At 48.5% G+C, this 26497-nt stretch overlaps 1 protein-coding gene across 2 annotated transcripts; it reads right to left on the bottom strand.

Moving 5' to 3' along the window:
* Nucleotides 1–1636: 1636 nt before the first annotated feature.
* SLC9A6 (solute carrier family 9 member A6) lies at nt 1637–25595 on the bottom strand. Of its 2 annotated transcripts, none has more exons than XM_071757439.1 (16): nt 25272–25595; nt 19213–19412; nt 18765–18842; nt 18022–18098; nt 16965–17077; nt 14542–14647; nt 10641–10782; nt 10287–10392; nt 9972–10060; nt 9640–9753; nt 7880–7991; nt 7289–7442; nt 6601–6631; nt 5446–5525; nt 4682–4787; nt 1637–3606 (listed from the first exon to the last, which is right to left on the bottom strand). In XM_071757439.1, exons 1-16 carry the CDS (start codon nt 25543–25545, stop codon nt 3331–3333), a joined length of 2058 nt encoding a protein of 685 aa, XP_071613540.1. In that variant the 5' UTR covers nt 25546–25595; the 3' UTR covers nt 1637–3330. The 2 variants fall into 2 exon arrangements, with proteins under 2 accessions (XP_071613540.1, XP_071613539.1); XM_071757438.1 differs by having other exon boundaries at nt 10287–10387; nt 10636–10782; nt 25272–25573.
* Nucleotides 25596–26497: the final 902 nt, after the last annotated feature.

Here is a 26497-nt window from a genome sequence, read left to right as displayed (position 1 = left end):
TCCCTGAGGAGCCCAACAGCTGCAGCAGCTTTCAGCAGACAGAGCAGCCCTCTGCTTCCCAGTGCCTGTTCCTGCAAGGGAGGATGGCCCTGCCAGCACACAGGGATCAGCATCTGCAGCCAGGGCTGCTGCCTTAACCATTGGCCAAAGGCTGTGAAGAAACTTCTCTGAGAAGGCCAAGTTGCATCTCATCACTTTGCTGCAGAGTTAATGAAACAGTACACACGATTCCAGGAAAAAAAAAAAATCCTTTATAGGCCCATTATCCTTCTTTCACAGTACAACGCAACAGTAAAGGATTTAGTCAGTGTAAACAGAAGGTCCAATAGTGATCATCAGCTATCACAGATCAGCTGCACAAACACCACAATTACAGACTTAATGCCATTACCACACAAATTGACAGTACTAGTACAAACCATAACTTTGCCCACAATGCTTTTTCATGTGCAAAACCCATGGAAATTCAATTTACAGAAGTAGGGCACCTTCTCTAATTCTTCTCCAGAGCTCTAAACTGCCTCCTTGGGGCTGTCTTATCTATTTGGCAAAAGGTCCCAGGCCCTGATTCTCCAAGGTACCCTTAACTTCATCTGCAGCACTCAAGCCATCAGGGCTCTGCATCTGAAAACCAGGCACTCGTGTGTTCTCTGCTGCAGCAGGATGAAGAAAATAATCATTTGAGGATGAATCTGAGTCATTTATTAAATTACTCTTGAATTTCAGCTTAGATTCATTCATTCTCGAGACGACGCAAAACAGTCCTGGTTGTATTAAGTATGGATCATAAGTGTTCACTGGAAACACATAAAACCATAATTTGTTAATGTGTTTTTTTCTTTAATGTACTAACTGAGCTGTCACTGGTGTCAAAAGCTGAGTCTTATGATAATGTGTTGGCAAGGTTAGAGAGACTGGATAAATTATTGAAGTGGAAGGGTCAGTGAAAGAGAGAAATGCTACCAAGGCTACAGTAAAACATGACAGAGAACAGTCAGAGCTGCTAATTTGCACCTCAGCTGGGGATTGCCTGGGAGGGAGCCCTGAGGCTGTGTGGGTGCAGGGGCCTGGCAATTGGACCCCGGGCTCTGGGGGAAGCAGAACCATCCTGCACCTTCACCTCCACCAACGCCAGCTTTGTAAATTGAATTCATAGTCAGACTATACAGGAAAAAACAAGAGGTAGTTGTTTATCATACCTCTGCAAAAAAGGCAAAACAAATGAAAAACAGGATGTAGAAGTGATGCAGTAAACCTAAACTCAACAGGTACCTACATTTTTTTTTTCTTTTTTTTTCCTTTGTTTTTTCTTTAAACACGTGAAGTTAAGTTACAGACATCATATAAAATGCACACTTTATGGAATTCCTGCATAGCAGGAAACAAAGAGGCTAGCACTAATCCAACAGCTATGTTAACAGCAAGACTGCCATTTACTGGTGCAAGGAAGATGCCCTATCTAAATATAAACAGAGCTTTACCCCCTTCTAGAGGAGTCCTATGGCAAAACTTACACATTTTGTTCAGAAAGAAGCAGAAAGCATTTTCTTGGGGACAAACTGCCAAAATAATTAGTTTCACATCCATAAATTTAAGGCAATGTTACTTAGACCTGAGAAAATGAAAACAAAACAACAAAAAAAAAAGTTTAGATTTATTTTCTCAACTATACACATACGCTCAAAATTTCAGGATTTCCTGTTTCCTCCAACTCTCAGGTGGTGCTGGGGAAAACAGCCATGGTGGGGACACTGCTCTGAGGTCTCAGGGCTGGATCCTGAGAGATGCAAGTTTCTTCCAAGGAAACCTAATGAGAGCTGTGAGTGCTCAGACTCACATGGCTCTTTTTAATATATTCTCTTTTTAAACACCTCTGTTTAAGCCCTCTGGAGAGGGTTAACTCCAGAACGGGCCTGTAGTGCACCAGTAACCCTGAAAGGTTTATATAGCAAAACTGCAGCTAAAATAGACAATAAAATTACATATAGTAAATTTCTGTGATTCCCCCTTTTCAGGAGAAAAAGAAGGATGCCAGGGTTAACAGTATCACTGCACCTTTAGCCATTCCCTTAACATCAGAGTAAATCCTTTAACACTAAGGTGAAATCGCAAATTGTTCTGTGCTCTTCCTTGGAAAACAAAAATTAAAATTTAAAAAGAAATAAAAATCAACTCACAAACATTTCTCATTAAATGATAAGAAACATGAGAGGGATGGGGTGGGGATTCCAGACACACAGCATGCTAAGGAGTCATTAAACAAAGTGCAATGGTTTTTGACTGTACAGGAGGATGGACGGACAACTCCACGTCAGTACCACCTTGCTGCTCAGTACCTCTGGAGAGGTCCAGGGGTACCGTGTCAGCCTGTATCTGCAAAGCTGGTGTTCAAGGCTGGCTGGGCTCCATGGCCCTGTGTACAACTGCAGTACCTCTGCACATCTTGACCACGTCCACGACTGCAGGAGAAGGGACTCGCTCACACACAAGACACGGTTGCTTCCCAAATGTGAAATTTAGTTGCCACTTGAGAATTTGATGGCTGCTTTAAGCCACAGTTGAAAGATAGACTCGGCCCTAAAATCTGTGCATGCCTGGTGTAGTTTCTGTGAGGTCACCTCCTTCTGCTAAACACAACTACAGACACATTCCTCCCCTCCTGCTCCCATCTGAGCAGCCAGACACCCATAGTCCTTTCTGTCAGCTTTGTCTGGTGCCTGCCATTAGTCTACAAAACCAGGGCTTGGGCAGAGGGTAACTAGGAAACAGAGAGTCTCCAGGTCCTAGCCCAGGTTCTCACAAAGTGAACACATTTATCACCAGCCACTGCCCAGCAACAGGGTCTGTGGACAGATTTTTCGATGATATTTCCAATGTGACTATCCAAAGATCAGAGACCAAAAAAAAAACAAAACAACCAACCAAAACAACAAAACAATCCTCATCTAAATAAAAGCGATTTCCACTCCTCGTCAGCACCTTCCTACCCTCCTCTCCCAGGCTCAAAGGATGCACAGGGAATCAGCTCCCTTACTTACCCTGCTGGGAATTAAATCCTTTTTCAAATCACACATGAACGAAGCTCACCGTGTGCAAAAGACTCTTACGCTAAAACAGTTCCACCCTACACAGTGCAGTCAACACAGTTTTTAACTTAAAACTTGCAGCTTGTTCTTTACAAGTACTTGGCAGAGAATATTTATATTCTTCTGACACCATATAAATAATATTTATACAGCTTAGACATTTTTGAGACATGCATTAGGCTTTAGGTAGTACTTATTTTTCGATCATATATGCAAATATTACTGTCAATCAAGCCAAGCCACCTTATGCTGGGCCGTGCCTTGCGTTATCCAGGATGTTGGATGGTGGCTCCGAATCGTCCATGGGCAGGACCAGGCGTGTTCCCCGGATGACAAGTTCATGGTCCCCAAAGGCGAGCTCCCGGTCCAGCACATCCTCAGAGCCGTTCCCCGCCAAGCGCCGGGAGGTGCCGCCGGGGACAACGGAGTCGGTGTTGACGGTGGCGTCCCCGTAGGTCAGACTGATGTCCCCGTCATTCAAAATGAGGTCGGAGTCATCGTCCTTCAGCTGCTCTTGATTCTGGGCAGCAAACAGGAGGGAAAAGGGTGGTTTTAACTCTTCCTGAAGGGCTACGCGTGCCGTTGCACAATGGTGGTGAAAAAGCGGAGAAAGGCACCGAATCGCCTTCTCCTGCACCGTGACCACACACACAAACGCAGACACACAGACACACACACAGAAACACACAGACACACACACAGACACACACAGACAGACAGACACACACACAGACACACACACACCTCTGATCCCAGGAGACTCACACAACATACTGACTTCTCTGTGTGTTGCCTAAAAGGCCTCTCTTGGCTCTTCTTTCTGATGCCACAGCCAGACAGATGGGGAATGGGAGTGGTTTTGACCGGACTAAAATACCCATAACCACAGGAATCACATCACCAACCCATCAGAGCCACTTCTGGTTTGTGCAGGAGCCAGATGCTGATGCTTTGCCAGGAGGGCAAGAAAACTCCTGCCACAGAGAGCTGCTGCTGCCAGGGGCTCCTGGCATGGCAAATGCCCAGTGCCAAGAGCCTGCAGGAGAGCCAAACCAGCACCAGCCACCCGCAGAGCCAGGGGAGGACAAACCTGACAGCAAACCCAGCTCCTCCAAGGGTGGTGGTGGAAGAGGTCACTGCCTAGAGGTTCTCCACAGCTGCTTGTCACCTCCCTGTCCTTCTGGGCTGCTCAGGCAAGGGATCTTTATAATTTCAGGAGAAAATCAGCCCTGGTTCAGCTGCTGGCAACCTTTTTGGTTGTGAGTAATGAACCTGAAGAGGCTGCAGGAACAGCTCGGCTGCATGGTTGGAAGGAGGCAACAGGGAAACTGTGTCCTCCCAGCTGGACCTGGGGAAGGACACTCGTGACAGCTTCCCCGTGACAGCATTATTGAGGAACCACCAGGAATACACCACGAGTCTCTTCATGACCAAAGAGTCAGGTGGAAAAAAAGCAAAATGCTCACAGGAATTACCTCACTCACCAACCCCATATCTGATCACCCCCCTCAGGCTCTCAGCACCCAAAAGCTATGCAGAAACATAAACGTCACACTCCACCAACTGTGTGACAGAAAAGACACCCATGGACTCACTTCATATGCCTGAGGACTCGTCAGGCACCGGGCAATGGGTCCACAGCACCCTGGGAGTGTGGTTGTCAGAGGAGGACCACTGTGTGTCAGCAGAGGCTTCAGATAGCTACAGAGAGGGTTAAGGAAAAAAGAGGAAAGGGGTGATCTTGATAAGTCAGGTGAGATGAAGGAGCATGTAAGGGACTCAGTGTCTTCAGGTGATCACAGGAAGGAAAGAAACACGGTCCCTGAAAGCACAAAATTATAGGGACGAGCAACACGAATGCAACCCAACAGAGTGGGACATAAGAGGACACAGCCCTGGTAAGAAGAAGCTTAGCAGCATCCCTTGTGCCATCATCCTGTGCCTCTCTGCCTGGCAAATCACTCCTCCACCAATTCATGGCAAAGCATTTGCAAGGGAGGAGAGGCACAGGTCTACCATGAGGGCTACAAATAAGAAGACCCCCTACCCCTTCCTGCCCACCTGCCACAAGGACTACAAGAACAAGGGACCCCTGGGCTTCCACGGCTTCCAGCCTTGGAGATCCCAGCTTAGAACCCAGCTAATGCAGCATTCCCAGTTAATGATGGGTGGGAATGGTCATTTCTCACAGACACAAGGAGGTGCAATTAAAAAACCAGCAGCGTGATGGGAAAGCAAATGCTGGCTCCTCTGCTAAGCAGGGAGCAAATCACACACTGTGTCACCTGAGCTGCTCAGGCAGATGGGCATCCACACATCCATGTGGGACACGGGACATGGCACATCCATTCAAGGATACTTGTGATCAAAGTTGTACCACATACGGAAGAGCCAGGCGCTTTCTGCCTTCGTGCTCCTCCTCTCGCTCTCCGGGACACCCTGTGGAAGAGCAAAGCATTAAACAGCAGCAGGGTAACCCCCTGTGATCCAGATTCTCCTGAAGAAGACAAACTTTCCCACTGCCTCTTGAGAAGAAACCTTAGGGTTGCAGCAAGTGTAAGGACATTCACACCCTGACAGGCTAAAGGTGCTTCCAGCACCACGCTCTGGATTTAGCAGTGTACAACAGCTTTAGGGGGGTGGTATCAGAGCACAAAGGGACCATTCTTCTACAGCTTTACAGTTTCTGGTCCCAAGGTTAAAAGTGCCTTGGAGTGAGTGGTTGCATTCAGACATCACATTTAATAGTGACAGGTCCAACCTCCATCAAATGTTGCCTGAAATTCAGCTTTCAGATTTATGACTCTGGGCTTCCTTCAGCATTTGACGCTTTCTCTTCAGGAGGTGAACAACCCAATAAATGGCTCTGAATAAAATGAACCTCCAAGGTGCAGAACCCACACTGAAATCAAGTAGAGCCACAGCACAACCAGGCTGCAGACACAAGAGTGAGACAGCTCAGGGCTGCCAGGCAGGAAAACTCCCAACACTGCAGGGATCCAACATTTATCTCAGCGTGGTTGGTGGTTCCTGTGCTGCCACACAACTACCCAGAGGAAACGGGGACAAAAAGAGAGGTTGTGGTTACCTATGGGTAGAAGTGGGATAGAAGATGTGACATGAAATGAGTCAGTAAATGGCATTTCTGTACTGCACTGAACACTGGGATGAGGCAGAAAGCTTCTGTGTCAGGCGCATTTTGGAATTTTTTTCAGACCCAGCAGGGGAGAGATAAAATCTATCGCAGCAGTAATGTGGATGGACTGAACAACCCATCATTACTTCTGTGCCCTTCTTTCCAACTCCATAGAAGCAACTCTGATAACCACAGGGAGCACAGAAAAGCCATCACTCCTGCTGACTGCAGGCTCTTTCACCAGAGGAGATAAAAGCTTTCCTGCAACTGGAAGGGAGCAGAGCCCAGAGGGGCACTGTCAGGGTCTTGGTGTAACCCCTGTGTCCTGAGCACGGTGCTGATTCCCCCGCAGAGGCTGCCCCGCCACACCCCACTCACCACGTTCTCCTGATCCGCATCCACACCGACTCTGGGGAGGGGAGAACAAGCCCAGGGTTAGCACAGGCAGCGTCACAGAATCACAGGGTTGGAAAGGATCTCTGAGATCATCAAGTCCAACCCTTGATCCACTACCACTGCAGTTACCAGCCCATGGCACTGAGTGCCACATCACTCTGTTCTTACAAACCTCCAGGGATGAAGAATCCACCACCTCCCTGGGCAGCCCATTCCAATGCTTGATCACCCTCTCTGTAAAGATTTTTTTCCTAATATCCAACCTAAACCTCCCCTGGCACAACTTGAGACCTCTTGTGCCCTCTTGTCTTACTGAGAGCTGCCTTGGGAGAAGAGCCCGACCCCCCCCCTGACTACAACCTCCTTTCAGGGAGTTGTAGAGAGTGATGAGGTCTCCCCTGAGCCTCCTCTTCTCCAGACTGAACACCCCCAGCTCCCTCAGCCCTTCCTCACAGGACTTGTGCTGGATCCCTTCACAACCTCCTTGCTCTTCTCTGGACCTGCTCCAGCACCTCAATCTCCTTTCTGAGCTGAGGGGCTGCTGACAGGCTGCGCTCCTGGAGGGAAGGACATGATCTTCCTCTTGTCTCTTAAAACCCATACCCTTAACTGAGTGGGATCACAGAGAGGATTTGCCGTGCCAGGAGGGCCCTGGGCACGCCGCACTCACCGGATGTTCAGGCAGGACAGCATGGCCGTGGTGCCCCCCCCAAAAACCCAGACGGTGAAGAAGACGATGAGCAGCGTGGTGCTGAACATCATCTGCCGCGCGTACGTGGCCGTGTCACGGATGGCCAGGGCGAAGGCCATGGCTCCTCGCAGCCCTGCCAGGAAAGAAGGAGCTGTATTAGGGCCCTGCACCAGCAGCTGCCCCCACCACGGGCTTCCCTGCACAGCGAGCTGCCCCACGTGTGGTCTGTCCCTCTGGTGGGACATCCGCGTCTTGAGGAGAGCATGAGCGGTGATGGTTGAGGCTGAAGCACAAGCTGACTGAAGCCATCAGCTCCTTCTCATCCCAGAAAGGCAAAGCCTCCTCCTGCCCACACCAGGCATTCAAGCTCAGGGCAGGAGAAGCTCAGTCCTGCACCTCAAAACCAAAGCTTTCATACCACCGAGCCCAAGGGAGCCCTCTCCTGCCCAGCCTCTTCTCCACACATTGCCCGGAAGAGATTTAGAGTTGGATAAGGAACATTTCCAGGTGCTCAAGGGCAAGGAATTGCAGATGGACCACGTGGTCACAGGCAAGGTTGCAATAACATACCAGCAAACATCATCATATGCTGTAAATTCGTTCCAATCTTATTTCTTCTCCCCAAATTCAGTAAAAATGACAGGGGGTAAATATTGGCAGCTCTTCCCAGGAAGATAGCAAGCTGTATTTGCACATGTTAAGGAAATTGCTCTTCCTATGTCTCCCATTGCATCCCACCTCTAAACACAGAGCTTCTACTGCTTGACAGATGCTGGGAAGCCTCAGAATGCTGACCCTCTGCATGCAAAGACAGTAACCCAGCTCTGTGAGCTACAGCAGTGTGGGAGGAGCACCTGCCCCAGCAAAGCAAAGTACACATTGCAATTCAGGCATATTGTACAGAGACAGTAACACATAAAAAAGGGAATATAGAGAGGGCAGGTTTGAGAAGTGAAATGAGAGAAAAAAAACCCCACCATTTCCCACTGTATGGTCACCCCTGCCGGGTCAGTTTTCCACCCCAAGAATTATTTGTCCTCTGCAAAGCTCATTTCATCCCAGCTACCTCAACCCCACTGACATTCCCCAGCATGCCACACTTCACAGTTGGGTTTGAAGCTTTAAGTCAACTCCCATTCCCAAAGATTATTCAGCAAAATAAAGCAGCAGCAGTTGAGAAGGGGAAAAAACCAATCCTAATAGTCTTTCTGTTTTCATAGCCTGCGAGATACAAGAATCACCAGCCCTTTCATATTGCTTTTTATCTTTGAAGCTGTCTTTTAATACCAGCACCCAGATGGCAAAAATAATCTTGGAGCCAGTATTCAGCACAGCCTTGAATAATATGGAAAATTCTTCCAGCTTTTATGTTCTTTCCTGAACATCATGAATTTGCATAAGAGACGTGTTTCATGATCTCTCTCATGAATGAGCTATTTCATCAGCGAGTTCACCAGTTCCTACTGAAAAAGCACAGCATAAAATTTCAATCTCACCACCCAAACAGCACCAAACAGCATTTCCCTGCTCCTCTCTCCCTTTACCCCACTGCAACCTTGCCAAAGCTCACTGAGGAAATCCAACAGACCCCACTGCAAACCCCCATGCCAGCACTGGCAAAGATAACAATGTTCTTTTTATCAGTATAAATCTGCTTCAGTGCGGGGTAAAGGGTAAAAATAAATCTGCACAGCATAACTGGCTTCCCTGTGATAGGGAAAAAAATTCCTTCAAAATCTGTTATTTTCTGAGACACACCAGGACCAATGGATTGTTTCTGGTACCATCAGCCTACAGAAGGGGAAATCCTTTCTCATGACATCATTCAGAGGCATCTACTGTAGCTTTAATTGTGCTACCAGACAGGGAAAAAAAAACCAAAACCCAAACCAAGCTTTTTTTGGGGTCAGCCACATGGAATAACAGAGAAAAGAGGAAATAAACAGATGTACCAGGCAGTCCTCATCTGCAAAGCCACTCCTGGTGCCATGCTGCCATGTGACAAAGTCTGGTGCTTCAGTGTCATGTTCATCAAGTTCCTGAAGGAGCTGATTCAAATGCCCATGAAAGGAGTCAATACTGGGGAAGGAAAAAAAAAAGAAAAAAGGGGGAAAAAACAAAATAGAAGAGCTAGAAAAGCTAGAGGAAAAAAATCTCCATCCTCTTAAAATAACCAGCAAAGGCACCACTGCACAGGAGAAATCCCCTTTTAAGAAGAAAGCCAGATTGACTGAAAAAGAACACCCACGCATTTAAATGAAAAACACAAACTGGGATGAGGCACCACTCCCTTCCTTTTTTTGTCTTATAAAATGGGCTCCAAAGGATACAAAAGCCCCCACCACAAAGGTAGGGTTAAAGACATGGTTCTGGAAAGTGAACAGTGCAAGTCCCATGTAAGAGAAGATGAAGTTTTCTGCCAAGAAGTTCAGAAGCTCAAACAACTGAAAGAGAAAAACAAATTAAAAGTGAATCAGAAGTAACATACACTTAACAAGAAAAACATGTTAGCCCATCCATCATGCAACAAATACTTCTGCAGAAGCAACCCTAGTAAAATCCATCTGTAGGAAAGACAGATGCACCTACTTCTGATTAGATGGAAGGAAAAAATATTGAACTTGAAATTCAGAGAGCCTGAAGAGGGATGAGGAGCTCTCACCTGTTTAGTTCTGTGTTGGGACTCTGTAGATAAGTTGTTATAGGTGTAATGGGCTTGTGTGATCCCACAGAAGAGTACAGCCACCACACCTGGGGAGCAGAGCATCACATTAGACTCCTGCTCATGAAAAGGGAGCTGAAATGAAGCCAAATACTGATGAAGACTTAATGCAATAACCCCAGAACCCAGAATAATTAAACTTCTGAAAGCAGAGGGAGAGCCCCAGCTGCAATCAATACTGGGAGAAGCAAAACTCCATAGCCCCATCATCCCTGTAGATCTCTGTCCCAGATGCAGGGCTGTGCTGGAGCTTGCCTGTAAAGCCACATGCTTCAGCCAGCAGGAATGTGCTCCAGGACATCAGGAAGAACAAGCCAGTCTCCAGCAACGGGAACTCCCGAAGTTTGGTGAACTTGGTGACGTTGCAGATGGTTAAGGACAATTTGGAGAGAAACCTTAGGCTAAGAGAATCTCAAATCCAGTTGTGCAACGCAGCAGCATGGCACAGCCTGCCCATAAAAAGGCTATGGCACTGCCTTGCATTAATTTTGGCAAAAAATCATGGAACACTGCATCTGGGTGAGATGCAACACAGCAAAAAAAGGAAGCTGGTATGCAAAACTTTGGAAAAAAAATCAAAAAACAAACGAACAACAACAAAAAGGATATTAAAGCTGTCACAACTCCAGTAGCTGCTCCCATTGCAAAAGATCCACTGAATATCCCTAGGAAGATCCCAATGGACTTGAACATTGCTGTGACATCAAATGTGTGGCTGTTGTCACCTGCTGGCTGGTACGCAACAATTGAACTAAAAGAAGGAGGAAAAAAAGAACAAAATGCTCCTTAGTCTGGAGGGAAAGGCACCTCCAGACTATGTAAGCCTTGCAAAGCACTTTAACATCACTGATAAATCAAGGAGACAAAACTTGAGTCCCACAGTGCAATCCCCACGTGCTCTCAGCACAAAGCAACAGCCCCTGTGCCCTGCCCTGAGGAGCCTGGGGTGCCCTTTGCTCCTGGGCAGTTTTCTGCAGCTCAGCCACCTCTCTGAGGTGAGGGTCTGGGTTTGTTGCTTCCACACATTAGCAAGCATTGGACCAAAGCCTGTCTCTTGCATGATCTGCAAACACATCTGCTCGGTGACAGCTTGTCATTTGGGGGGGCATTCTGGAAGGTTGGCATCAGCATTCTGGGACCACAGAGCATTCAAGTGGGAAGCCTACATTTCTCCACTGACTCCTCAGAGGTGGCCAATGTGAATACCCCCATGTCCCCTGGAGAACTCTTCAGTTATGCTGCTTTACCACATTTAAGGTGCACTACATTGATTTTGCACCACTCTGAGTTCTGAAGCAAATGGCACAGGGTAGCAAGGCAAACAGCACTCTGCTGCTTCACTACAGCAATGCTGTTATCTTTACCCACCAAACTTCAACAGACCTTTTAGATGAGATGGCAAATCAGTCTGCCATGCTGATTCCATCTCCAAATCTGCTCCCTCTGAGCTCTGGAATCTTGCATCAGCCATTCTGCTGTTTCAGCTGGAAATGCTGAGACACAGGTGTCCCCTACCCACCTCCTCAGTCACATTTTAATATTAACTCCTTACATAATTTTCTTCAAGGTAAACTTGCCAAAAACATTAACTTCCTAGTTAACAATCACTCAGCTGGCTCTGCTAAAACTCTTAAACGTGAACTTTAAACACTTGCTGTTTAACCTCACAAGTTACACTGGAACGGAAAGTTACTGCCTTGCAGACACTTCCTGCAGCTTTCCCCCCTGCCTACACACCAACATTTTTTTGCAACAAGAATCACCACCCTCTCCTTTCCAACATATCACGGGTCACTTCCCTTGCTAAACTTTCCTGCTTTTCATAAACTTCATTTTTCTGCATTGTCTTTTACATTGCAAGCTGCAGCTTCTTCCCTGTGATTTAATTTCATTCATTAATCACAGGGTCACAGAATGGTTTGGGTAGGAAAAGACAGACCTTAAAGATCATCTAGTTTCATCCCCTTGCCATGGGCAGGGACACCTCCCACCAGACCAGGCTGCTCCAAGCCCCATCCAACCTGGCCTTGAACACTTCCAGGGATGGGGCATCCATGTGAGACATGTGCCAGTGTCTCACCATCCTCACACTAAAGAATTTCTTCCCAATGTCTAACATAAATCTCCTCTCTTCCAGTTTAAATCCATTACCCCTCCTCCTATTACTCCATGCCCTCGAAAAAAGTCCCTCCCCAGCTTTCCTGTAGCCCCTTCAGGTACTGGGATCCCATCCTCTACTTCCCATTCACCAATATGCTCATATTCTGGGGGTTGAGTGTTTGAGGTTTTTTTCTAAATCCAGACTGGTTTCATTTCCCCTACATAGCCAACTGTTTGGGTGTCAGTTTTGTGTTTTATCCCATTACAGTTTTCCTTCTGGTTTTGCTTTTTTCATTGCTAATAAGACATTATTGCCATCTGCTCTTTGTGTGTTTTTTTTTAACCCTGTCCCTTTTCCTGTGAAACCTCCCTTCTCCCTGCCCCCAGACCACAGCCCTGGCACCTTGCTGCCATCCAGCTTTCAGTTCTGGGTTCAATTCCTCTTCATCCTACAACTGGTTCCCTGCTGCCAAGCCAGACCAGGCCAGGAGAGCATGAGGCAGGAACAGAAAGACACATATCCTGCTCCTCAAGCTCAGAATGGACATTTGACTGGGACTGAAAACAGGGAGGAGACCAAACTCCTGGCAGAAACCATGAAGTCTCCTCGTCCTCACCCAGCACAGGGACAGCATCCTCAGTGCTCACTGTCACCATGTACAAGGAGCTGATAGGGCTTCTCAGGGCACTCACTGAACCCCCACACGTGGTCAGCCATGGCTGCAGCCCCCTTCACCCTGGGGGGAAGGCAGAACCCACCACGAGCATCACCCAGGTGGCTGCTCCTCCATCTGCACAGCCCACTCACCCAGAAACCCCCAATTCCCCATCTTCCCAACTCATCCCTGTATCTCCTACCTGGGGAGCAGCTCTTCTGTGTGTGGGAGCAGAACTGTCCCCACACCAGTCCCTCAACTACGCCTCTGCTGTGGGGCAGCCAAACACCAAACCAAATTTTAAAAAGGGGAAACATAAATAGGAGCTCTGGGCTGCTCTCAGAGGAGCTCTCCTCTCTGGAACATGAGGTCCTCACTTCCTTGCACCCAAGATGTGGTTGTGTCAAGGTGACACAAGGCTGTCCTTGAGATACCTGCACTGACCAATACCTGCCATACATTTATGGTGACCATGAAGACAAAGACCATTGGCAAACTGTAAACCAGGTCCAAGTTAACTGATGAGAAGCCCTTGAGAAGTCAGCATGCTGCTGGGCTGGGCTGCACAAAAGCCTCGTGGCAAAATAATTGCTGACTGCAGCCCAAAGTTGCTGTTTTACCACAAATTATCTTATTTTGGGGAAGGGGGGCGGACTGAACTCAGCTCGTGGAAAAAGGAAGGCAAGAAATCAGAACAACAGCTACAAAGCTGGTACCAAAACAGTACAAGAGACAAATCACTGGAGTCACATGTGTGGAGACCCACCCCAAATGTCATTGCTCTGATGCTCAACCCACCCACTCCCACCCAGAACCTCCTACAGAGGCTGGAAGACCCCATCTCTTCCCCACCCAGGATCATTCTTAAACAGGATCTGGCTGTGAAACATTTACTCTCACACCAGCAGTGGGACATTGAGCTTAAAAGCCAGAGCAAGCAATACCAACAGTTCCAGAAATGTCAACTGAAACACTCAGTTGAGTAAATACAACTCAAATACACAGCTCACAATATTTGTTAGCTGCTGCCTCCACCTCAGTAAAACCCACACAACCACTATGCCAAAGAGTGACAAGTATTCCAGAAATATTTTCTGCATTAGTCTTAGCCATACATTAATCTGTCACCATGGCAGTTATTACATATTTCCAAACAAATTCCCATGACGACAACACAGTGAAAATTCATAAAAAATATGTCCTACACACAGAGGACATGAAATATTTAAGACTATAAAACATTCTTCAGAAAGCCAGCAAGTTTCCCATGTGTTCAGTCCACACTATTAACTCCAGGTGTAAGAAATACCATCTTCTTGATGCACAGAAAGTGGGGAGAGAAAGGAAACTGCTGCTTTACCAACTTTTTCCACTGAAACAGAAGCAGGTATTTGTGGATGGGCAGGAAGGCAGGCAGGAGCAAAGCCACTACTGCAGACTTTCAGTAGGATCTTGTGGTTGAAAAGCAGACACGATGCTCTTCCCATTTCAGAGGCACACAGAAACCTCCTCCTGGCTGGGTCAACCAGCCATAAAAGCAAAACAAAACCATCCATCATGCAGGGAGAAGTTGTAAGGCCAACCCACAATCCTAAACTGCAGTCTGCAATGAGGAGAAGCATCCCTACAGCTTTTGGAACCATTTAACAGGGAAATCTGCTCTCTTGTTTTACAGGAGCAAGGCCAAGTGGCTTCCCCCAATGCCTGACATGTAACATACATAACAATTAAAAATAAAAACAGAACACACTTACGAAGACAGCACTATGGCAACGGCATCATTGAGGACGCTTTCGCCAAAGAGAAGGGCATACAGCTCAACATCAACCTGGAGTTCATGGAATATGGCAAGAACAGTCACTGACAAATAGAAAAATAGAGAGACATTCAAAAAGGTGCCATTATTTTGGTGTAATCAAAGACAAAACAAAACACCCCTTTCTAGAAAACTGTGTTCCTGCATGTCTGTGCCGCTCTGCTCTGATGCTGCCAGCCATCCCCTGTACCCTCTTTCATAGTCTATACCCTCTTTCATAGTCTTTTCTTCTGCCCTTTCAGATTTTGATCTGTTTTATCATTTCTTTTTTCTTCCATTTACCAAAACACATCCTGGACATTAGGTCTATTGAGTCTTTAGCAATCAGAGATGAGCAAACTCTGCTCTGAGCTTCCAGATAGTCTGAGCTTGTGGACCATGGCTATGCCATTAGCTGGGAGCATCAGGGAGAGCCTTCCTCTAGCTACAGAAAGCCAGGAGGATGCAGGCTTGTCCAGGACAATGCCTTTTCCTTCCTCCCCTATACTCCAAAAGAAATCCTTGGATTCCACAGAGGTGGAAGTGCCAGCACAGATGCATCAACATTTCAGGCTTAGCTGGAAAAAGCCAGGCATAAGCTCAAACCCTACACGGGGGTTTCTTGTGATTTATGGCCATGTGGCAGAGATTGGAGCACCCTCAAGCCCTCCTGCAATCCAGTGGCTCCAATAAGATAATGAAAACACAGCAGGCTTTGCACATCAGCCTTGCAAAACCAACATGTCTAAAGCAAGTGAGGTGTAACACATGGAGCATGGGGCACAGCTCTGTCTGCTGCTGAGGGCTGAGCTGGTTCCCATCAGCTTCTCTGAAAACCCCTTAAAACAGTATGCAGGGACTGATCTGTGCACACTAAAGGGAGGTTTAGCCCATATACACATAGGGAAATGCTCCTGTGAAATCTTCTGTTCCTATTTCCAGGCCTGAAGAAGGGAAACATCACCAACAGCTTGTCTGCAGCTTTTCCAAGCATTACTTCTACCTACAGTCCTTGCCTGGCCTCTGCCCATCTGCCATCACACAGCCACACACCTGTGAGGTGCTCCTCACTTCACAACTGTCACAAATGTCACCAACAATGCCAACACCCCACCTAAGGTACAGGGAGAATGCTCAGCCTTGCAGCCACAGGGGAACAGTCCCTTGCCAAAGGTGGCCTGAACATACAGCCACCCAAGGCACATTTTGAGAAGCTAAGGAAGTAATTTTACCTTATTTTGAAGGTTTTATGGTGGTATTATTTTTTTTAATAAAAATATCGGCAGCATTATTCACGCTGCTGCCTGGCAAATCTTTGGGGAACATAGAAGAATAAATCATTAAAAACACATGGGGAATGCACATCTCATATCTCCACCTGGCAGGTAGATGTGGCTACCACCATATTATGCCCCAGGTTATTTTCTGCAGTGATATTCTTGCATATATGCATGCACATACAGTGCTCCTCATTTTGCTTTGGAAATGACTCATTGTTAAGACGAGCAGGTAAAAGTCCCAATTCACAACAGCCACTGGCACTTTCAAAAGGACAGCAGACTTGGCTCATCCAGGTGTGCAGTCTCTCCCTTCCATGTAAAACTGACCAATATCTGCATTTTTTAAATATCTGCCAAAGCTCGTGCAGCATTGGGAGGGGGGAGATGCTGCCACCCCCCCAGCCCCACCACGCTGGTCCCAAACATTGCAGCCCAGCTGCAAAGGAGGAACTTCAGCCCCTGTTCAGCAAAGGGCAGGAGGAAAGAGAGGTCTTTCTGTGGTCCTGAGTTTTTAGGTGAAGCTGGAACGTGCAAATACACAGCTACAGTATTAAAGTAATCACAAATTAAATGAAATTCAGTGGACCTGGCATGCTTTTTATAGTCTTGATTTACAAAGTGCTTCAGCAGACCAAACTGTCAGTACTGTCATTAGCAGTGGCTGTTAAAATCAACTTTCAACTATATCAGTACCTTCCAAAATCTCACAAAACTGGAAGCAGAAGGAAATCAGCTAAACTAACTAAAATTATCAACTCATACCCCCCCATTACACATCTTGCTCCACATCAGCCGTTGGCCCAAGGTGGCAGAAACACAGGGGACCTGGCCCAAAACCCTGCAGTCAAGAGAGAGACTTCCAGGACTTCACTGCAAGCAAAGACTGAGGAAAGCAGAGGTTTGGTTGTATATTACACAGAACTGGAAGGAAATAAAAAGGCATGGAGAAAAAAATTACCTCTAGGAGCGTGACAAATAAATTAAAACTCCAAAATTCAGAAAGAGAGAACTTCTATCGGGTGCAGACTTTCTTCCCCTCTTCACCCCAACTCAAAACAGATCAAATGCATAAAATGAGGGGGAAAATAACCACATAACATACCTGGGTCAGTAGCTGATACGATGGCACCAAACAGGAGGCAGTCAGTGAAGTAGAAGTCTCCCCCAAGCTGTCCAGTGACTTTCATCAGTGCCACGCAGCCATAGACAACAGAGCTGGTGAGTGGAAGAGGCAAGTTACTCATCTCTTCTCAATACTTGGGCTCAATCCCCCTGAATTCACCAGATTAACCCCTAAAGTTATTCAAACATTGGAACACCCAAGAATTGCACTGGATGAGCTGAGCCTGGTGAAACCCCAGGGCCATGGTCTGAGAGGAAGCTGCCAGACCATGCACACCAAAGCACTCAGACCACAAACACAGCACCAGTGAGGATCTGGGACTGTAACTCCTCCAGAGACATAACACAACTGAAGAAAAGCAGCAGGCAGGCTCATGGGGTCTCGTGTTCACTTTGCAATATTTCACATTAACAGATTTCAGTGGGATGACCTTGGCCTGACTTTGAAATGGCTAAAACTTTCAGCGAGGAGCAGATAATGCAGATGCTGAGGTTTGTTTGAATCTATTGGACTGCCTGGTGGAAAACACCCTGAGCCAGCCTGAGTGCTGCTATTCAGAGCAGGAATCATCCAGCTCCCTCTGCACACAGGGATAGATATCTGAAACACAATATCTGTGCTCACTTGGCACCTGCTTCCAGCAAGTAAGGACAGGCCACACGTTCACAATCCTGGCCCTCCTGTGTCTCACACTTGTTAGGGCCGTGCTTTCAGTAACTTGAAGTTACTGCCTGTTTTTTCAAGACAATCTTCAGAGAAGTGTGTAATGTCCTTTGCCACACACATTACTATTCTGCAAGGGATGCTGAGAAAGCACTATGTAATTAGACAGTAATCACCCTGTCCATACAGCTGAAGTTTTGACAGTAATTAGCATTATTTGCCACTGCAGCATGGCAGTAGCAGAGAGAAAGCCTGTGTGATCTTTCAGGGCTGGGACTGGGCAGGCTGCAGACCCAGGCTCAGAGCACTGCCTCTCAGCACAGCTCACAGCCCTGCAGCAGAACCAGAGCAGGTCCAACCTCCAACCACTCACCCGATCACCAGGCAGGAAATGGCAGTGCCGAGAAAAGCGTATGCTAGGATGGATCCCAAGTTTCTGAAGAAGTGCCTCTAAAAGGAGAAGAAAAAAAAAACAAAACCAAAACCACAACTGAATTCTATTTTGCAAGCTATTTATTTCAAGCCTGCACAGCGTCCATAGCAGCTTGCACCCAGCTCAGACACCAGGAGCTGGACAAGCACAGCAGAACAATGCCCAGCATGATGGTGTACACTACCAGATCAGCAGATCTTAATGCAGCATTAATAAACATGAATATATCATTTTCTTGAACCCCTGTATTTAATAAGGTACTGTTCTGAGTCCTGGGAGCTGATTTCCTAACCCAGCAGCATTCTTCCCTTCTTCTCCCGCAAGCTAAACGGGATCATTTTCTTCTCTTTCCAAGTCAGCATTTCAGAGAGCTGCTGCTTTCTGAAACCTTCCCACCCTCCTATGTGTTGTGAGCATACGGATGTGTGAAATGGCCCTGCTGACCTCAAAAAACCCCGTGCAAACCACACTGGAAACAGCTGAAGTCGCTGGGCAGGGCAGGGGGATGCATGAGACTGACTGGGCACCCTCAGCCCTGCTTCCTACAGTCCTGCATGTACTGGGCAAAACTGTGCCCATCTCCACAGCATTGGCCTGCTGAGCAAGCACTAAAGCACTCTTGAGTATTAAAAATGCTCTGGAGGCAGAGGAACTAAAACTGCAGGTGCTGTAAAGGCACGTACCCTTTTCAAGCTGTAGCCTGCATAAAATATAATTGGAGGAAGCAAAATGTTGAAAAATACTTCAGGATCGAAAGTCACCTGTTAAGACAAAAAAAAATAACCAACAGTTAAATGGTAAGAATTTGAAAGATAAAACACAAATAAGAATATCATATAAAATATATGGAGAAAACCCTGCAACCCCACCAGGTGAAATGCTGTCAGATCAGCACTGAGGATGTGTCTGGGATCTTTTACAGGAAGAGCCCAGAGCCTGAACAGCTTAAATTAGGATCAGCTGAAACTGGTTTCATTACGTTGTGCTCGACTTATACTTTATAGCTGACCACAGTCTGACTGGTTAAAAAGAAACAAATTTTTAAAATCACTTAATCCAACAGACACAGGATTCATGGCCATGGAGAGAGTGGGGAGCATCGCTCACCTCTCCCATCACTGACGCCCTTACCTTCCTCAGCATCTCATTATCCTGGACGTTATTGAGCTCCTGGGCACTGATTTCCCCCTTCAGGGTGTACTCGTAGAACTTCCCACTGACGTTCACCAGCAGTGTGGCAGGACTGGTCTGCACCTGGCAGCTCAGTGTCACGTTGTTGACATCACTGGGGACATGGATGCCATAGCGCAGGACCACACCGACCAGGACCCCTGGGGAGGGACATGTATGGATGAGACAAACCACAGCAAACTCCTCTGAAGATCTGAGTGCAAAGGCAGCACCAAGCATGCCAGAATCCTGACCCTATGCTCAGCTGCTGAGCACAACCACCATCCAAACAATTGCCTGTATTAAACCATCCACATCCTCCCATGAGATATGCAAATGCTCTGAGCTCGTGTGGACTTTTTAACACCGGGTACCGACTGGTCCTGAAGGCTTTTAATTACCAAGCAATGAGCCAGAGCCCCTCTCCAGAGCAGCCAAGGGCTGACACCAAGGGTATGCTGGTTTTCTTAGGGCAAGTGCCTTGGCATTGCTGGCACACAGCTGGGAACCTGGACAAGGACCTGCTCACATGTGCCCAAACCATGCACACTGCACCTGGAAATCTGGCAGCATCACGTTTTGTCACTACAGAAATACATGAAACCCTTCATCTTGGTCAGGGATTAAAAACAATTCCCCAAAACCACCACAGATGCTCTGAGGACAGAGAGCACCCTTCGTAAGATGCTGCAGAGCCTCCTCCCGCACCAGGGAGCTTTCACCCCGCTTGTACAAAACCCATGAAAGTTTCTCAGTCCAGGCTGAACACCTGGGTCTGCTCCTCATCCCCTGCAAGCTTCAGCTCTACATCACGAGCAGCAGCCCCAGGGCAGCCCCCTGAGCCAAGGCTGCCTCCAGCTCTGCTGCTGCTCAGGAGAATCCTGGAGCTGATGTGCAAGTCAGCAAATTTCTACAGCACTTTTTGTTTGCAGCCCAGCTGATGAGTTGAAGTCTTGAATCCAGGTTCATGGCATCCAGAGGGTGAAGGCCCCTCCGGCTCCTTCTTACCCACAGAGTGTGCACAGAGCTCTCCTGGCAGAGCTTTTTGACCACTGCAGGCTGGGGAGGAGGGATTGTCCCACAAGACACCTTTCCATGTAGCCTTCAGCACACAAAGGTTTGGAAACTCCTTGATGAAGGCAGCACTAAGCCACCACAGAAATCCCAGATCTTAACCCCATCTCTGAACCACACGTTTATGAAAAGCTTTCAGACACGTGGGAACTAAACAGAGACTGCAACACTCAGAAATCTTCTCCTTCTGCCAGGATGCTCCTGCTTCTTTACTGTTGCCTTAATTAAGACTTTTCTCTGTGCTTTCCTACAGGCAGGTCACAACCCCAACTGAAGGGAACACCCATCTCTTTCTCTACAGCCACCTTACAGCAGCACAGCCCAGGTAAGAGCTCTGGAATGACTCTGGGGCTTTGGCACATTCAGCATCTCCTGCTGCCAGTTTCAAATCTGCCACCAGGTTTTTGTCTTCTCTTGACAGCAGATTTCCAGGATGAGATTTGCTCGTTTTGCCAGCAGCCAAAAAGAAAAGAACCCACCTCCCCTCCCCAGGGGTTGTCATGCACAGCAGGGCCCCCAAGCACACATCCAGGCCATGAGCAGAGGCAGAAGAACCAGGTGCAAAGAGACTCCTCACTGCTAACCCACCACACTGGAGGCTCATCTCAGGGACCAGGCTGACAGACCACGGAACTGCACCCAAACCCCAGTCCCTGGTCAAATACAGCACTTCCGTAGCACAGCTGAGCTGCTCCCACAAAGCTACTGATGCTTTCAAGCCATGTAGTTGACCCTGTGCTCACCACATGCTTTGGGCTTTATCCTGCACTGCCCCATTGGCACAGAGTTGCCCCAATAATAGCAGAAAAGGTCCCTCTCAGTGCATGACCAGGCATGGTCAGCTCCAGCAAGATGAGCTCTTTCTTGGAATTTCACACAGTGCAGAGCATCCAGAAGCTGCTTTCACAACAACATCACTAAGAGGGGACACCAAATCCTTTTGCTTCCTCTTCTGCCTCTTTGTTCCTGTGATCTTCCACTGCTCCAGAAACAGAAGCATGGATATGAAAGCAAGGATGACAAGAACACTGAGATGCTAAAGCAAGTATTTACATGAGCATGTGGCAGGGGGCTGCATGGCATCACAGCATCAGGACAAAACTCCCAGGTTTCCTTCCACCCAGCAGATAAAGTCCCCCAAGGTACCACAAGAGACAAGCAGAACTCTTCACTGGGATAAAGTGAGCTTCAGGGGGTTATTTACACCTGCTTATGACTATTAAGCAGCTTTAAACAGTTATAGTGAGAATTCAAATGCAAGGGAGGAGAGCCAGACCTTTGGAACTGCTCCTCTGTTCCTATAGAGCACCAGGTACATCACACTCTCCAGACCTCCAGAGCTACCTGGGGAGGCTCTTAAAAAGTCTTTTTTTAAAAAAAATAAAAAAAAAGGAAAAAGTTTATTTTAGAGCTTTACATGGGAGTCAGAAACCTCCAGCAGCTGCTTGTCTTTTCCAGCAACCCTTTTAAATACCCAGGCTCAGCACTTTGAGAACCCACCTCTCCACTCCTAATCCCCATCCCAAAGCAGGCTACATCTGATAGCATCCCTGCTCATCTTCCCTGTCTCACTCACCCAGGCAGCTGTTCTTGGCCCCATGGGATGGCCACAGCCAAATTCCCACTCTGGTCAGGAGGAGGATAAAGGAAAAGGGACGTATAAATCTACAATTTTTACCAAGATGGCTGTGTTTAGGGCTCCAAAAACCAGGCATTTTATCTTGCCCTGTAACATGCTGCCTGGGAGGCTCCCAGAGCTCTCTGGACCTGGGTGGGAAAAGACACCCACATGCAAATACTGCCCCACCAGAAATGGCCTGCAGCACCCACCAGGCAGCCAAACATCCTGACAACATTAGGAGGACCCCATCATCAGCCCCTCCTGCCCAGATCTAATCAGCCCTCCCCACCCAAGACAAACCTGACCTGGATGCCAAGGTTTTTTCAGCCACCAAACCCAGGCTTAGGCTACCTGGACCAAACCCAGGAGAACACGTGGGACCTCCTGGTCTCTTAGGAAATGGTTCAAACTCTCTTGGCACTTCAAGAGCCACCCTAGCAGCAACCTGTGAGCTGCTTCACCAGTATCGACATGTTTTTGCAGCCAAAAGTTTTACAAAAGTGAGCCCTGGGAGGGAGCAGAGCAGAGGGAACCTGACACCGAGGAACCTGCCAGCTGAAAGCTGCCAAGGAGTAGAGAAGCTAAAGGCAAAGCTGGTAAATTAATTGAGTTCTTTTATGCAAAGTGCAAGAGATTATTTCATTGCTTTTCTCCCAACATCATTAAAAAGAACAAAAGCCCATGGGCTTTTTTTTTTTTTTTTCAGGTACTGTTGAACATTTCTGAGGTAAGGTTTTAAATGAAGACTAATATATTACCATTCAGGAATTTAACAACAATGGAAGCACACTTGATCCCCAGGCAAGCATTAATCTGGACACCAAAAGGAAAGAAAAATGTAGTGAGCAACTGAAGACATCCTGACAACAAGCAGCTTAGACATACAAAACCCAGGGGACAAGTGGGAACAAGTACAAAGAAACTAAACTTCTAGAGAAGCTCCTGTCACATCCCCCACCAGGCCTGAGAACGGAAACCAGAGTGTTCAATTAATCATCCCAAATGCCGAGTACCTCGGATGTGGGAACATCATTTTAAACACTGAAATTAAGCTCAGAGGCTATTAAACACCTTTGTCTATCACCATGAAATGACTCCACCTCTTGAACACCAGCTCCAAGCCAATGGTGTGATTTGTAAGATAAAAATCCACCCGGGAGCAAGAGATAACAACTTACAGTAAAAACACAAACACCAAGGGAACTCTGATTATTTCAGCAAGAAGAGATGCAAAAGTTTTATTTGACTTAGCTGTCATGAGTTTGGGGGGTTTGTTTGTTCGTTTGCTTTTAATTAGTAAAATACAAGCTTTTTTTACTAATCACTTCTCTTGCCCAGATTTCAGGGTCTGTTTTGCAGCCTGGATACTGCAGCACTTCCACATTTTCTTTCAGTGGACTTCCCCGGGGCTGAAAGCATGGCAGGGGGCAGGGAAAAGCAAAGCAGAAGCAGGACCAGCTTTCTTCCTGCAGCTTTTAAGTTGTCACTGTAAACCAACAGCATCTCACCACTCCTTGGGAAACAACCCATCCCTGTTCCTATGGCAGCTGTCACAACCCGAGAAGCAAATGCCAAATGCTCAGATAGTAAGGAAAAACTCAGGGGGTTCTGCATGGCCAGACAGGTGACACTACCAGTTTTGCCACCAATTTTCTAAGGACAGTCTGCAAAAGGACAGAAAAGAGGTGTTTTGTGGATCAGCAGGAGACCAAAATGACCCAGGCTGCCCTCTGAGAACAAGGGGAGCACCCAGGTGGGTCAGGGAGAATGAGTGATCACAAGGTAGAAAACTCCAGAAGAATAAGGCTAAGGGCAAGGTTGAAAGCCTGGAAGGACTCCAGAAAGTCCAGGAGTTGGGAAGCAGGAGAAGGATGGAAATGCTGGAAAACCCATGCATTCCATGCCTTCCGTGCTGGAAACCCATGTTCCCACAGCACCTCCTGTCCCAGGTCCCATCAAGGTGAGCAGCCCTGCCCCAGGCAGGAGGCCAGCAGTGCCTGCACCCAGAGGTGACTTCAGGAATCTGAAAAGCCAGACCAGTATTTTGTGCCTCTGGGCTGGCACAAGAGCCTCCACTGCTTTGTCTGGAAGAATGCTTCCAATTAACTGAAACTTAGGATCACAGAAGCCAATGGCCCAAACGGGTCAAGTCACAGCCTTCAGAGCAAAGCTTTTTCATGGGGATTCAGCCAAGTAACCAAGTTGGGTCACACATCACTCAAACCCAGCAAGGGCAAGGACAGCACAGAGAAGTGACACCACAGCACTCAGCAGAAGACACTCTTGCAATCCTAAATTCAAACAATCTTGTCCAGATAAGGACCCGTGCCCATGTTAAACATTCCTCCAGCACAAATCCCAAGTCACACAACATAACCTGGACAGATCCACACATGGCATCTCCAAACAATGGTTCAGGTCACTTCACATCACCTCAGTTAATTACAGGGCACTCTTAAAGCCCAATCAGCTACAGACCCACCACCTCCCTCCACTTCTTGTGGGAACACATAGGGCATGTCACCAAGTCCTGCCACAGCATCAGGAGGAACCCCAAAAGTAGGAGCTTGTGCACACAGCTCCCCAAGCAGCAGGATGCAAAGCAAAGGGTGAGAGCATCTCCTCACATGGCTTCTCCACTCACCCTGGACACCTTCTGGAATTTCAGGCACTCTAAACATACAGTGGGAACAACACCTCTGGCCCCAGTGTGTGGGATGCAAGGCTCCTAACCAGTCTATGCTGTCCCAACTCCCCAGGTGGGGCTCTCTGGTGCTCAGTGACATGGTTCCAAGGCCACTTAGCATGTGGCAGCCTCACCTACACTGCTGCCAGCCTGGGAGGTCACCTGGGAAAACCCAACCAGTCCCTCGCCACCAGAGATTAAGTGCCCTTGAGAGCTCTCGATATCCAGGGTTTGAAAAATAACCTTTCCTCCAGCAACACCCAGATCCTGCCCAGCCTGGGGCGCAAAGCCCAGGAGCACCCAGGGACGTGGCGTGTGTCCCCTCGGGGCACCTCCGCAGCCTTCCGCCCACCCAGATGACCACGACACGAGCCCTGCGGTGTCCCCTCGGCACGGGGCCACCACGCCGGGGGGGCTGCTGGTCCCCGCTGGCGGTGCCGTGAAGCCGGGTGCTCGGGAGCCCCCCCAACCCGCTCCTGTGGGCCCAGTGCAGAGCTGGGACTGGTTTTGGACGGGGCTCCCAGTGCCCAGGGAAGGGATCAACCCCCCCCGCAGAGGGGGGGTAAGGGGAGGGGGGTGGTGGAATAAAGAGGGAGGGGGGATAAGGGGTGGAGGATTTGGGGTGTGGGCGCCCCTCACCGTAGATCATGGCCAGGCCGGTCTCGTGTAGGAATCGTGCGCGGCGGTGCTTGAAGAGCCATATGGTGAGGATGGTGAGGGTGAGCAGCAGGATGAAGACGAGCAGGTTGGCGCTGTCCTGCCGGTGACTCTCCTCCGCCGCTTTCTCCGACACGATCTCCTCCTCCAGCGCCCCGGGATGCGACGCCGCCGCCGCCACCTCCCCGCCCGCCGCCCCCTTCGCCCATAGCCCAACCAATGCCGCCAGAACCGACACCGGCACCGGCCCCGCCATCGCCCCGGCACCGGCCCGGCCCCGCCGACACCAGGAAGCGGCGCTGGGCGCAGGCGCTGCGGGGCGGGGACAGCGCGGCCGGGAGCCCGGATAGGGCCGGGGATGGGCGGGAGAGCGGAGCCGGGATGGGTCGGGCGGAGAGGAAAGGGGGGGGCCCAAAGGAAAGGCTGGAAGGGGCTTTTTAGCGTACAGCGATAGGACAGGGGGTGATGGCTGTGACCTGCAAGAGGCGACATTTGGGTTCGGTATTAGGAAGAAATTCTTCACTATGAGGGTGGTGAGAGGCTGGCACAGGCTGCACGGGGAAGTTGTGGTTGCCCCATCCCTGGAAGTGCTCAAGGCCAGGTTGGATGGGGCTTGGAGCAAGCTGGGCTGGTGGGAGATGTCCCTGCCCATGCAGGGGGTTGGAACTGGATGAGCTTCAAGGTCCCTTCCAGCCTGAACCGTTCTGTGATTTTATGAAAAGGGTGAGGCTTTCAGAAGCACGGGGAGCGTGGGTGTGGGTGTGGGAAGTCAGCGCCTGGAACCTGTGAAGGGGAAAGCAGGATGCATGTGAGCATGGAAAGGTGTGTAGGGGAGGTTTTCAGGTTGTGAAGGAGGCTGCAAGCTTGCCAGAGGGCTGGGAGTCAAGCTGCAGAGGTGTAAGGGACAGAAAGGTGTGAGGGAATGCTTGTGGGAGTGCTGGGAAAGGGTTTGGAAGGGGGAGAACAGGTTACATAGGTGCAAAAAGGAGGAAGATGTCTGGAGTGCAGTGAGTTTTGCAAGAGGAAAAAAAATCCCAATACAGACTTGCTCCAAGACAGAACTTCTGCACAGGTCTTGGCTTTGCACAGCCATGGGTTGCTGGGGAAGGGTGTGCTGCAGGCCACCCCTGTCCCAGGCTAATAGGGGGATGGGGGACACACAGCACTCCAAGGCTGGGACAGGGGCATATCCTGCAGGTTCGTGGTGC

Source organism: Heliangelus exortis, chromosome 14 (assembly GCF_036169615.1).
Source record: "Heliangelus exortis chromosome 14, bHelExo1.hap1, whole genome shotgun sequence".
Lineage (NCBI taxonomy): Eukaryota > Metazoa > Chordata > Aves > Apodiformes > Trochilidae > Heliangelus > Heliangelus exortis.
Note: the sequence above shows the minus strand (reverse complement) of the source record. Positions and strands in the feature narration are given on the sequence as shown.